This window comes from Schistocerca serialis, chromosome 12 (assembly GCF_023864345.2).
Source record: "Schistocerca serialis cubense isolate TAMUIC-IGC-003099 chromosome 12, iqSchSeri2.2, whole genome shotgun sequence".
Lineage (NCBI taxonomy): Eukaryota > Metazoa > Arthropoda > Insecta > Orthoptera > Acrididae > Schistocerca > Schistocerca serialis.
The window spans coordinates 90471834-90485715 of record NC_064649.1 but is presented as its reverse complement, the minus strand read 5'-3'; the positions used below and the strand labels follow the sequence as shown (position 1 = coordinate 90485715).

At 46.8% G+C, this 13882-nt stretch overlaps 1 protein-coding gene across 3 annotated transcripts in view; it reads left to right on the top strand.

Annotated features, from left to right (window-relative positions):
- LOC126428280 (multiple epidermal growth factor-like domains protein 11) overlaps positions 1–13882 on the top strand; it is a 111238-nt gene that overhangs the window by 51302 nt on the left and 46054 nt on the right. For all 3 annotated transcript variants that reach the window (XM_050090194.1, XM_050090193.1, XM_050090192.1), the window contains exon 4: positions 693–823. In XM_050090194.1, the coding sequence (XP_049946151.1) occupies positions 693–823 (131 nt within the window). The remainder of the gene's footprint in view (positions 1–692; positions 824–13882) is intronic.

Below are 13882 nucleotides of genomic sequence, written 5' to 3'. Positions count from 1 at the left end.
AACAACGTTTTACCATTCAATGCCGGTCAACTGCTGTTTGTGTATGAGAAATCGGTTGGAAACTTTCCTCATGTCAGCACGTTGTAGGTGTTGCCCCCGGCGCCAACCTCGTGTGAATGCTTTGAAAAGCTAATCAATTTCATATCGCAGTATCTTCTTCCTGTCGATTAAATTTCGCGTCTGTAGCACGTCATCTTCGTGGTGTAGCAATTTTAATGGCCAGTAGTGTACTTTGTGAAGGGATAAGAAATGTAGATCTGTGTCGGGTTTACGTCTTGAGATGAGATGTCTGTATTCAGGAAAGATACGCGCACTTTTTAGCTGAGGTGGTGGTGGTGGTGGTGGTGGTGGTGGTGGTGGTGGTTAGTGTTTAACGTTCCGTCGACAACGAGGTCATTAGAGACGGAACGCAAGCTCAGGTTAAGGAAGGATTGGGAAGGAAATCGGCCGTGCCCTTTCAAAGGAACCATCCCGGCATTTGCCTGAAACGATTTAGGGAAATCACGGAAAACCTAAATCAGGATGGCCGGAGATCGGATTGAACCGTCGTCCTCCCGAATGCGATTTTAGCTGAGGCACAAGGTAACGGCTTCCTTTTCGCGTTACAGTTTCGAATTATTTGATCGAAATCTGCTGCTTGAGTTACACCTGCCTTCACTGTAAGTGGCGCTAAACGGCCTCGTATTTTTCAGTTGCACGTGCAAGGCTGGCTACGCGCGAACCAACGGGACGTGCCTGTCGCCCTGCGAAGCCCGCGGCTGCGAACACGGCTCCTGTACCGACCTGAACACCTGCACGTGCGACGCGGGATACGAGAAGCCAGGTGAGTGAGTGTACAGGTGGTCTCTCTCTCTCTCTCTCTCTCTCTCTCTCTCTCTCTCTCTCTCTTCACGGTGCAGCACTACAGGAACACGGAAATCCCTGGCAGCAGCCAATTAATACAGTGTAAGACCACCCGAAAGTTGGTTAAAGCATTACTGTGCTTTATACATGCTTTTTAAATAGCACGCTGCATTTTTTTTTTTTTTTGAGCCGTTGGATTTAAGGAAAGCAGGAAAAGTGTGGACGGGGCCTAATCAGTTACCGTTGGTCGCACAGAAAACACATACACTTTCTTTAAAAAATAACTCTCAAAAATCATTTTAAGAAATTTTACTACACTGACGGTCGAAGACCTTACTAGGAAAGAACTGCAAATTATTGGTCGGCTGAAGGGCACAATGCTACAGACAACCAATGGCTGAAGACCTGATTAAGAAAGTTCTAAATTCATTCGTGGCCTGAAGGCCACAGGCAATTTCAGAATACTCAACGGCTGAAGGCCGGAATTACTAATAAGGTTGACAATTAGACGTTAAAATACTAAAACCGTTTTTTAAACAACGTTAATAAACTGTAACAAGTTACAGTGACATCTGAAGGCCTTACTAAGACAAATGGTTCAAATGGCTCTGAGCAGTATGGGAGTCGACATCTGAGGTCATCAGTACCCTAGAACTTAGAACTAACTAACCTAAGGACATCAGAAGCATCCATGTCAGAGGCAGGATTCGAACCTGCGACCGTAGCGGTCGCGCGGTTCCAGACTAAAGTGCCCAGAACCGCTCGGCCACTGCTGCCGGCCTTAGTAAGACACAATTTAAAACTATTTGTCGGCTGAAAGCCACAAGCAATTTCGGAATACACAACGGCTGAAGGCCTGAATTACAAGTGAGGAAGGCAGTTACAAATTAAACCATTACGGCAAATTTTAAACAGTTGTGATAACCTGAGCACGTAAGACGGAGTGATCCACAGACAGTGCTCCCTGGATCGACCTGAGGAAGGTGACTACAGCTGTGTAAGCGGTGAGACAGGCAATCAAGAGTTATGTTCACGTAAGGATGGCAACTCAAAATAGAGACTGTTTAAAAGCCAACCAACCTTCTTAGCAAATCCACCTAACACCAGATAACCATTCCAACGATGGAATAATTCAGGCGAAAGCGAAGTGACAGACAGTTCTGTGTCTCCAGAGTCCGGTGTCTGAAACACCAAAAGGCAGAAGGAACCACTATAACCAAGGTAGACAAAGAAAACAGTTATCCATACCCTCAATCAAGGAAGCTGTCAAACTACACGCCATGCCGGACAGCATCGCCAAGACGAGGAAAGTATGCTGCTGCAAAATACGCTAACCTCCAGGGCAGGTAACTGGGGCGTTAACGGCCACTAGGCAGTAGGATACCGATGGTTGCACTTCGGCCATAATAACACTAAATGCAAACTAACATCAAGCAATAGAAGGCGGCTAATAGCTTCCACCATACTATCAGACTCCACTTGTTGCGGTTGGTCTCACTGACCCCAGGAGCAGCAACATGCAAACTGTGGTGTCACCGCCAGACACCACACTTGCTAGGTGGTAGCTTAAATCGGCCGCGGTCCATTTAGTACATGTCGGACCCGCGTGTCGCCACTGTGTGATCGCAGACCGAGCTCCACCACAAGGCAGGTCTCGACATACGATAGAGCACTCGCACCAGTTGTACGGACGACATTGCTAGCGACCATACGGACGAAGCCTTCCTCTCATTTGCCGAGAGACAGTTAGAATAGCCTTCTGCTAAGTCCATGGCTACGACCTAGCAAGGCGCCAATTGTAACAGTGCATGTATCTTACGAGTCGCATTTGTATAGTCAAGAGAGATGTATCACAAGGAGTAATTAAAGTTAAGTATAAAGCAGCTACGTACTTTTCTTGCTACCATTCAATAGTTATCCTGTTCCAGAATTCACGCCCGTCTGCGTTAGATAGCGTGCCTATCGGCCCCCTCAAAATTACACTGTGTCGGCACTTCTGTCAACACATCACAAACAACAGCGAGATCCCAAACAATGGAGGTCTCAGTACTGGACACGGTTCACTCAACTTCAAAAGTCCTGGGTTCGGTCGTCGGCTACAGCCCCTCGGTCCGACAGTGCCTGTGCGCCGCCAGCGGTCCCGGTCTGCCCTCGCGCTGTGGACCTCCTCGCTGCTCCGTTCGAAGCCCCACTACCGACACCAGAATGCAGGCATCATTTAAATAACTGGACATTAATAAGCACACAAGAAAATACACACGCATCCGCGAAGACAATTCCACAATGCCTCAAACAATACTAAAAGTCACTGTGAAACACCATGGAAGAATTATACAGGGTGTTTCAAAAATGACCGGTATATTTGAAACGACAATAAAAACTAAACTAGCAGCGATAGAAATACACCGTTTGTTGCAATATGCTTGCGACAACAGTACATTTTCAGGCGGACAAACTTTCGAAATTACAGTAGTTACAATTTTCAATAACAGATGGCGCTGCAAGTGATGTGAAAGATATAGAAGACAACGCAGTCTGTGGGTGCGCCATTCTGTACGTCGTCTTTCTGCTGTAAGCGTGTGCTGTTCACAACGTGCAAGTGTGCTGTAGACAACATGGTTTATTCCTTAGAATAGAGGATTTTTCTGGTGTTGGAATTCCACCGCCTAGAACACAGTGTTGTTGCAACAAGACGAAGTCTTCAACGGAGGTTTAATGTAACCAAAGGACCGAAAAGGGATACAATAAAGGATCTGTTTGAAAAATTTCAACGGACTGGGAACGTGACGGATGAACGTGCTGGAAAGGTAGGGCGACCGCGTATGGCAACCACAGAGGGCAACGCGCAGCTAGTGCAGCAGGTGATCCAACAGCGGCCTCGGGTTTCCGTTCGCCGTTTTGCAGCTGCGGTCCAAATGACGCCAACGTCCACGTATCGTCTCATGCGCCAGAGTTTACACCTCTATCCATACAAAATTCAAACGCGGCAACCGCTCAGCGCCGCTACCATTGCTGCACGAGAGACATTCGCTAACGATATAGTGCACAGGATTGATGACGGCGATATGCATGTGGGCAGCATTTGGTTTACTGACGAAGCTTATTTTTACCTGGACGGCTTTGTCAATAAACAGAACTGGCGCATATGGGGAACTGAAAAGCCCCATGTTGCAGTCCCATCGTCCCTGCATCCTCAAAAAGTACTGGTCTGGGCCGCCATTTCTTCCAAAGGAATCATTGGCCCATTTTTCAGATCCGAAACGCATCACGCTATCTGGACATTCTTCGTGAATTTGTGGCGGTACAAACTGCCTTAGACGACACTGCGAACACCTCGTGGTTTATGCAAGATGGTGCCCGGCCACATCGCACGGCCGACGTCTTTAATTTCCCGAATGAATATTTCGATGATCGTGTGATTGCTTTGGGCTATCCGAAACATACAGGAGGCGGCGTGGATTGGCCTCCCGATTCGCCAGACATGAAAGACCAGGTGTACCGCCAGAATCCAGAAACAATTGAACAGCTGAAGCAGTACATCTCATCTGCATGTGAAGCCATTCCGCCAGACACGTTGTCAAAGGTTTAGGGTAATTTCATTCAGAGACTACGCCATATTATTGCTACGCATGGTGTATATGTGGAAAATATCGTACTATAGAGTTTCCCAGACCGCAGCGCCATCTGTTGTTGAAAATTGTAACTACTGTAATTTCGAAAGTTTGTCTGCCTGAAAATGTACTGTTGTCCCAAGCATATTGCAACAAACGGTGTATTTCTATCGCTGCTCGTTTAGTTTTTAAAATGGTTCAAATGGCTCTGAGCACTATGGGACTTAACATCTTAGGTCAGCAGTCCCCTAGAACTTAGAACTACTTAAACCTAACTAACCTAAGGACAGCACACAACACCCAGCCATCACGAGGCAGAGAAAATCCCTGACCCCGCCGGGAATCGAACCCGGGAACCCGGGCGTGGGAAGCGAGAACGCTACCGCACGACCACGAGATGCGGGCCTTTAGCTTTTATTGCCGTTTCAAATATACCGGTCTTTTTGGAAACACCCTGTAAGTTGTCACAAACACAGAGAAGCCAGAAGCGGTCGGAAAACCAAATGCACGTTGTGGCCTGTGACGACCGACACCGACCGAAGGAACAACCAACGGTCGTCCCCACTCATGTCAGGCACGGGAAAGATCCCAGTATAAACCGTCGACTGACAACTCATTGCCATGCGGGCACTTCGACAGGCAGACAAACACACAGGTGAAAGTTGCCCTATAATATCACGGTCCATTCAGCTAAAACTCTCGTGACTACATGCTTCCGCCGAACGGTCCATGTGTGTCGCCAGCAGTCGTGCGAGTAGTGGCTGTCCGGCCCTCACTGCTGCTCCGTCCCAACTCAACTCCCCCCGACACACGACGAGCCGCGAATACTAGAGGCCGCTCCAAAGATGGTACTACAGTACGCGCTATCGATAAGCGCTGCTGCCACTCTCGGACAGACAAGGTCAGAAAACGTAGTGGCGCCCCAGTGAGCACACTAAGAAAACGAGGCGCCACTATCGCTATTACAATACACGAAGCTACACTCCTGGAAATGGAAAAAAGAACACATTGACACCGGTGTGTCAGACCCACCATACTTGCTCCGGACACTGCGAGAGGACTGTACAAGCAATGATCACACGCACGGCACAGCGGACACACCAGGAACCGCGGTGTTGGCCGTCGAATGGCGCTAGCTGCGCAGCATTTGTGCACCGCCGCCGTCAGTGTCAGCCAGTTTGCCGTGGCATACGGAGCTCCATCGCAGTCTTTAACACTGGTAGCACGCCGCGACAGCGTGGACGTGAACCGTATGTGCAGTTGACGGACTTTGAGCGAGGGCGTATAGTGGACATGCGGGAGGCCGGGTGGACGTACCGCCGAATTGCTCAACACGTGGGGCGTGAGGTCTCCACAGTACATCGATGTTGTCGCCAGTGGTTGGCGGAAGGTGCACGTGCCCGTCGACCTGGGACCGGACCGCAGCGACGCACGGATGCACGCCAAGACCGTAGGATCCTACGCAGTGCCGTAGGGGACCGCACCGCCACTTCCCAGCGAATTAGGGACACTGTTGCTCCTGGGGTATCGGCGAGGACCATTCGCAACCGTCTCCATGAAGCTGGGCTACGGTCCCGCACACCGTTAGACCGTCTTCCGCTCACGCCCCAACATCGTGCAGCCCGCCTCCAGTGGTGTCGCGACAGGCGTGAATGGAGGGACGAATGGAGACGTGTCGTCTTCAGCGATGAGAGTCGCTTCTGCCTTGGTGCCAATGATGGTCGTATGCGTGTTTGGCGCCGTGCAGGTGAGCGCCACAATCAGGACTGCATACGACCGAGGCACACAGGGCCAACACCCGGCTTCATGGTGTGGGGAGCGATCTCCTACACTGGCCGTACACCACCGGTGATCGTCGAGGGGACACTGAATAGTGCACGGTACATCCAAACCGTCATCGAACCCATCGTTCTACCATTCCTAGACCGGCAAGGGAACTTGCTGTTCCAACAGAACAATGCACGTCCGCATGTATCCCGTGCCACGCAACGTACTCTAGAAGGTGTAAGTCAACTACCCTGGCCAGCAAGATCTCCGGATCTGTCCCCCATTGAGCATGTTTGGGACTGGATGAAGCGTCGTCTCACGCGGTCTGCACGTCCAGCACGAACGCTGGTCCAACTGAGGCGCCAGGTGGAAATGGCATGGCAAGCCGTTCCACAGGACTACATCCAGCATCTCTACGATCGTCTCCATGGGAGAATAGCAGCCTGCATTGCTGCGAAAGGTGGATATACACTGTACTAGTGCCGACATTGTGCATGCTCTGTTGCCTGTGTCTATGTGCCTGTGGTTATCATGTGATGTATCTGACCCCAGGAATGTGTCAATAAAGTTTCCCCTTCCTGGGACAATGAATTCACGGTGTTCTTATTTCAATTTCCAGGAGTGTATGAACGGCATCAACGTGAGCCGCACACGATTTGTGTGTGTGTGTGTGTGTGTGTGTGTGTGTGTGTGTGTGTCTGTGTGTGTGTGTGTGCGTGTTTTTATATTCTATATTCTCTCGTCAAGGTCTGTTCGACGGCATATTCACGTAAACACAACATTATTCAAACCGTAAGACGAAGCTGACTGTGTCTCTCCACTTCTAGGACACACTGCAAATACCCAGTGAAGCGTAAGTCCTCCTCTTCTTGGAGCCAGTAGTAAACAAGTTAATACACAAGGAAAATGCATACCGTTCAGTGAGCCGCCTTGACTTGAAACTCTGTTCCACTGCAATAGAAGCGACACCACTAAATTCTGCGGCTTTGTCTATGAAAAGTCTATGAAACCTGGTAGTCAAGGAAGGCTGGATTCGGTTGCGAGTGTGGACGACGCTGTAATCAGTTACTATAGGTTCCCCTTTTTACAATTACGCACCTTTATTTTAAAACGGTAATTCCAGACTCAGCAATAAATAGAGATAACACGCTTTATTAATGAAGGAATAAACAACTGTGTAATTAATAGTGCTTTCAGTGAGTTACAATTTACCGAACGAGCATAAAATACAGACTCAGCAAATAATGTATTAGAAACAAGCATTTAGAATTTTCAGGCAAGTAACCACAGTCACGGCTGAAGGCCTTCAACGCCAAGAATGGCAATTACAAAAAAAATTTAACGAACATAGTGTGATACAGCAATGCAATAGCAAAGGTTAATTTAAAAAGACAGGCAACTGATCACCAAACGGGTGAGACAAAAGGATAGTAAACTTGGTAGCACAACCATTTAAACCTGCTGTAACGCCAAGAATGGCAATTATATTACAAAATTTAGAAATACTGCAATAAATAATACAATAATAAAACACACAAGGGCCAATCACAGACGGTGCTCCAGGAATCGACCTCTGAGTAGGTTTCGAGCGATGATATAGGCAGCCAAGAGTCGCATTCACTTCGCAAGATGCTAACTCAGACTAGTGGCAGTTTAACGAGTGAGTAATGATAATCTTGCTGAAGCTACCTGACGTCCGAAAAACCAAATGCAACGATGGAACAATACGCCAAAGCCGGGACCGGCGGTCTGGACTCCGCCTGCATAATACTGTGCTTAGAGCGCCCGGAACGAGAAAGGAACTACTACCACCAAGGTAGAAGAATAGCGAACCGGCCTACAATCAAGAAACCAAAACTACACGCCTCACCAGACAGCAGCGGCAAGACGAGGAAACGTACACTGCCGTTACAAACACTAACCCCATGGGGGGGGTAAATGGGGCGTTAGCGGCCATGAGGCAGGAAAAATACCGCTGGTTGAACGAAACAAATAGTAACAAACTGAACGCAATAAGTAGTAACAAGAAGTCGAGGTAAACCAATCAGATCCTCGTTCCCCAAGCACTCCACTCGCTGCCCTTCGCTTCAGCGACACTACGAGCAGCAACATGAACCCAAGTCACTGGAGAATCTCACAATGGAGGAGGTTTCTCTACTTGAATCCAAATGCACTCAGCTTGAAGCTTGCAGGATCCGGTTTACGGTGAGGTCGTGCGCCCTCGTCACCACAGCCCTTCCATCCGGCAGTCCATGCGTGCCTCCAGCGGTCCCGGCGTGTTTTGGCACAGCGCGGACCTGTCTCCTCCTGAGTCCCCAACTGAACTTTCACGCTGACACGACCCAGAAGAACCACGACGTCGCCCCAAAGATAGGGCAACAGTTACTACATACAGATAACCGCCGCTGCTGCCACTAGCAGACAGGCACTGCTTGTGAAACCAAGTGGCGCCAGTAAACACGAGACGTAGACAAAAACCGCAACCACGTCAACCAAACGATGTGGTCTGGCCTCCAACGAAGGACCGAAACCTACAAACAGCACCAACGCGAGCTGCAGCACGGCTCAGTATACGAGGACTGAGTGTCCTTGGGTTGAAGCTTCCAGTTCCCTGAAGCACGAAAAGAGTTCCTGTCGTGGCATAGCTCTCTGCAGAGATCCTCTACCAGGGCACCGTTTCGCCTCTCTTGGACCACAATAAAAGAAAAGCAATGACGATTCGACAGTTTTTAAAGAAAGGTTGCCTTTACTGTACACAATCTGCAGTTTAAAAGTACTGTACTATATCCACCGTCATCATACCATCGGCGTTTAGTAAGTAATGTAATACGTATTTTCCCAAAAGAAGATTGGTTTTATTGACCATTCCACTACACCACCTCATTCCCCACTCTTTTGGCTACAAAAAGCCACTTTTCAACCTAATCTCCGTTCAATGCGACGGCCTTGCGCCACTTTATTGGGCCTGTATGACCGCACGGTGCCATTCTACTTGTCGACTGCATCAATAACCTTGCATCATCTACGTACTGCTTCCCACAGAGTGTATAACACTATATTGCAAGTTTGCGCCAAGTGTAACAATATGCTCACAAACTAGCGTTACCTTCTGGGAGGAATTTGATGTTTGACCGTGTTTTTACCTAATGGAGAGAGGGTATCAAACAGTAATTTCATATCATTGGCAATTAATAGAAAACTTTACTTTGGGGTTAATGAGAGTTGAGAAGTGCATAAAAATGAAACAACAAACGGTCGCCAGCCTACTTAGGCATAATAATTAGAAACATTATGTTCAAGGAAATTGAACATGAGCAGCTAAAGTAACTTTCATTAACACTCCCTTTGAACAGTGCATTGGATACACAAGAATACAGGACGATCTAAGTGGTGGGTAGCAATAGTTACTTTTAATGCACCAGCTAGTAATCATAGAATGCAAGATTTTCCCTCAGCCCTCATAGTAACAGGCGTAATCACAATCATTACGTAACACAGTATTAAGATAAAACTGTACGGGGCACTGAACTAAATTTGGGCATGGAAAGAGTTCTGACTTAACTGGCCTAGAAATATTACAAATATAATTAAACAATACCACATATACAATTTTTATATTCTCATTAATATGCAAATATCTGATTTCTTTAGTAAAGCTAATATTCCAAATATCTTTTTGGTATGAGAAGAATATAATTGTGGACCCATAAATTGATACTGTCTCATTAGGCAAACTCTACGATAATTTCTGCAGTTAAGTTCAGTTCTGTCATAATTAATTATTAGTCCTACTTCGAATAGTTTAAATTTTCATCCTTCAAAGCTAATTACTCAACGCTGTACTCGATTAATCTCAACAAAAACATTCATGACAGCAATCAAGGCTACATCACTTTTCAAATAAGTTTAATTCTGTGTGCCTTTTCATCACCTGTGAAGCAGGTATTTTATACACTTTGGCACTGAATTATTGCACATTTAACACAAACAAATCATCGTTTGATTAGACACAGGGTACTCAGTTTTCTGCGCACTTAGGAAAGCATCCTGCATCGGTTCATGATCTGAATAAAGTTAGGGTTCAAAACACAAGTTTATAGCACTTCGATTATTATTGCAAACACTCACACAAATATACTGGTCCATGCTATAATACATATGTGTTCCTGAAGTTCGCGGAGCAGTGGCGCAATACGGGTGGCAAGAAATGAGGCGGCTGACTGGTCCCATGCTCTTTAGGAATTCTTCTAGGCGACGTATTTTTCTCGTTTTAGAGGCATTCCATAATACCATTCGACAGACAAATCCACATCCGAGGCAAGTTTTCAATATACACTACTCACCATTAAAATTGCTACACCAAGAAGAAAAGCAGATGATAAACGGGTATTCACTTTCTTTTTTTTTTTTTCTTTTTTTTTTTTTTTTTTTATTTGGTCATCAGTCTACCGACTGGTTTGATGCGGACCGCCACCAATCCCTTTCCTGTGCTAACCTCTTCATCTCAGAGTAGCACTTGCAACCTACGTCCTCTATTATTTCCTTGACGTATTCCAATTTCTGTCTTCCTCTACAGTTTTTGCCCTCTACAGCTTCCTCTAGTACTATGGAAGTCATTCCCTCATGTCTTATCAGATGTCCTATCATCCTGTCCCTTCTTCTTATCAGTGTTTTCCACATATTCCTTTCCTCTCCGATTCTGCGTGGAACCTCCTCATTCCTTACCTTATCAGTCCACCTAATTTTCAACATTCGCCTATAGCACCACATCTCAGATGCTTCGATTCTCTTCTGTTCCGGTTTTCCCACAGTCCATGTTTCACTACCATACAATGCTGTACTGCAGACGTACACCCTCAGAAATTTCTTCCTCAAATTAAGGCCGGTATTTGCTATTAGTAGACTTCTTTTGGCCAGGTCGACAAATCCTATGAAAGTGTCTTGGTTTTTCTTTAGCCTTGCTTCCATTATTAGCTGTAACGTCAGAATTGCCTCTCTCGTCCCTCTACTTTTCCTAAAGCCAAACTGATCGTCACCTAGCGCATTCTCAATTTTCTTTTCCATTCTTCTGTATATTATTCTTATAAGCAGCTTCGATGCATGAGCTGTTAAGCTGATTGTGCGATAATTCTCGCACTTGTCAGCTCTTGCCGTCCTCGGAATTGTGTGGATGATGCTTTTCCGAAAGTCAGATGGCATGTCGCCAGACTCATATATTCTACACACCAAAGTGAATAGTCGTTTTGTTGCCACTTCCCGCAATGATTTTAGAAATTCTGATGGAATGTTATCTATCCCTTCTGCCTTATTTGACCGTAAGTCCTCCAAAGCTCTTTTAAATTCCGATTCTAATACTGGATCCCCTATCTCTTCTAAATCGACTCCTGTTTCTTCTTCTATCACATCAGACAAATCTTCACCCTCATAGAGGCTTTCAATGTATTTTTTCCACCTATCTGCTCTCTCCTCTGCATTTAACAGTGGAATTCCCGTTGCACTCTTAATGTTACCACCGTTGCTTTTAATGCCACCAAAGGTTGTTTTGACTTTCCTGTATGCTGGGTCTGTCCTTCCGACAATCATATCTTTTTCGATGTCTTCACATTTTAGACAAATATATTATACTAGAACTGACATGTGATTACATATTCACGCAATTTGGGTGCATAGATTCTCAGAAATCAGTACCCAGAACAACCACCTCTGGCCGTAATAACGGCCTTGATACGCCTGGGCATATAGTCAGAGTTTGGATGGCGTGTACTGGTACAGCTGCCCATGCAGCTTCAACACGATACCCCAGTTCATCAAGAGTAGTGACTGGCGTATTGTGACGAGCCAGTTGCTCGGCCACCATTGACCAGACGTTTTAATTGATGAGAGATCTGGCGTGCCACAGGGGAGTGTTACGGGACCATTGCTTTTCACAATATATATAAATGACCTAGTAGATAGTGTCGGAAGTTCCATGCGGCTTTTCGCGGATGATGCTGTAGTATACAGAGAAGTTGCAGCATTAGAAAATCGTAGCGAAATGCAGGAAGATCTGCAGCGGATAGCCACTTGGTGCAGGGAGTGGCAACTGACCCTTAAAATAGACAAATGTAATGTATTGCGAATACATATAAAGAAGGATCCTTTATTGTATGATTATATGATAGCGGAACAAACACTGGTAACAGTTACTTCTGTAAAATATCTGGGAGTATGGATACGGAACGATTTGAAGTGGAATGATCATATAAAATTAATTGTTGGTAAGGCGGGTGCCAGGTTGAGATTCATTGGGAGAGTCCTGAGAAAATGTAGTCCATCAACAAAGGAGGTAGCTTACAAAACACTCGTTCGACCTATACTTGAGTATTGCTCATCAGTGTGGGATCCGTACCAGATCGGGTTGATGGAGGAGATAGAGAAGATCCAAAGAAGAGCGGCGCGTTTCGTCACAGGGCTATTTGGTAAGCGTGATAGCGTTACGGAGATGTTTAGCAAACTCAAGTGGCAGACTCTGCAAGAGAGGCGCTCTGCATCGCGGTGTAGCTTGTTCGCCAGCTTTCGAGAGGGTGCGTTTCTGGATGTATCGAATATATTGCTTCCCCCTACTTATACCTCCCGAGGAGATCATGAATGTAAAATTAGAGGGATTCGAGCGCGCACGGAGGCTTTCCGACAGTCGTTCTTCCCACGAACCATACGCGAGTAGGAAATGGAGGTAATGACAGTGGCATGTAATGTGCCCTCCGCCACACACCGTTTGGTGGCTTGCGGAGTATAAATGTAGATGTAGATGTAGAATGTACTGGCCAGGACAGCAGTCGAACATTTTCTGTGTCCAGAAAGGCCCGTACAGGGCGTGCAACATGCGGATCGAATGAAGGGTAGAGCCACAGGTCGTAACACATCTTGAATGTAACATCCACTGTTCAAAGTGCCGTCAATGCGAACAAGACGTGACCGAGACGTGTAACCAATGGCACCCCATACCATTACGCCGGATGATAGGCCAGTATGGCGATGACGAATACACGCTTACAATGTGCGTTCACCGACATGTCGCCAAACACGGATGCGGCCATCGTGATGCTGTACACAGAATCTAGTTTCAACCGAAAAAATTACGTTTTGCCATTCGTGCTTCCAGGTTCGTCGTCGAGTACACCATCGCAGGCGCTCCTGTCTGTGATACAGCGTCAAGCGTAACAGCAGCCATGGTCTCCAAGCTGATAGTCGGTGCTGCTGCAAACATCGTCGAACTGTTCGTGCAGATGGTTGTTGTGTAGTAAACGTCCCCATCTGTTGACTCATGGATCGAGACGTGGTTGCACGATCCGTTAGAGCCATGCGGATAAGATGCCCGTCATTTCGACTGCTAGTGATGCGAGACCGTTGGGATCCAGCACGGAGTTCCGTATTACCCTCCTGAACCCACCGATTCCATATTCTGCTAACAGTCATTGGACGCTGACCAACGCGAGCAGCAATGTCGCGATACGGTAAACCGCAATCGCTATAGGCTACAATCCGACCTTTATCAAAGTCGGAAACGTGATGTTACGCATTTCTCCTCCTTACACGAGGCATCACAACAACGTTTCACCAGGCAACGCCGGTCAACTGCTGTTTGTGTATGAGAAATCGGTTGGAAACTTTCCTCATGTCAG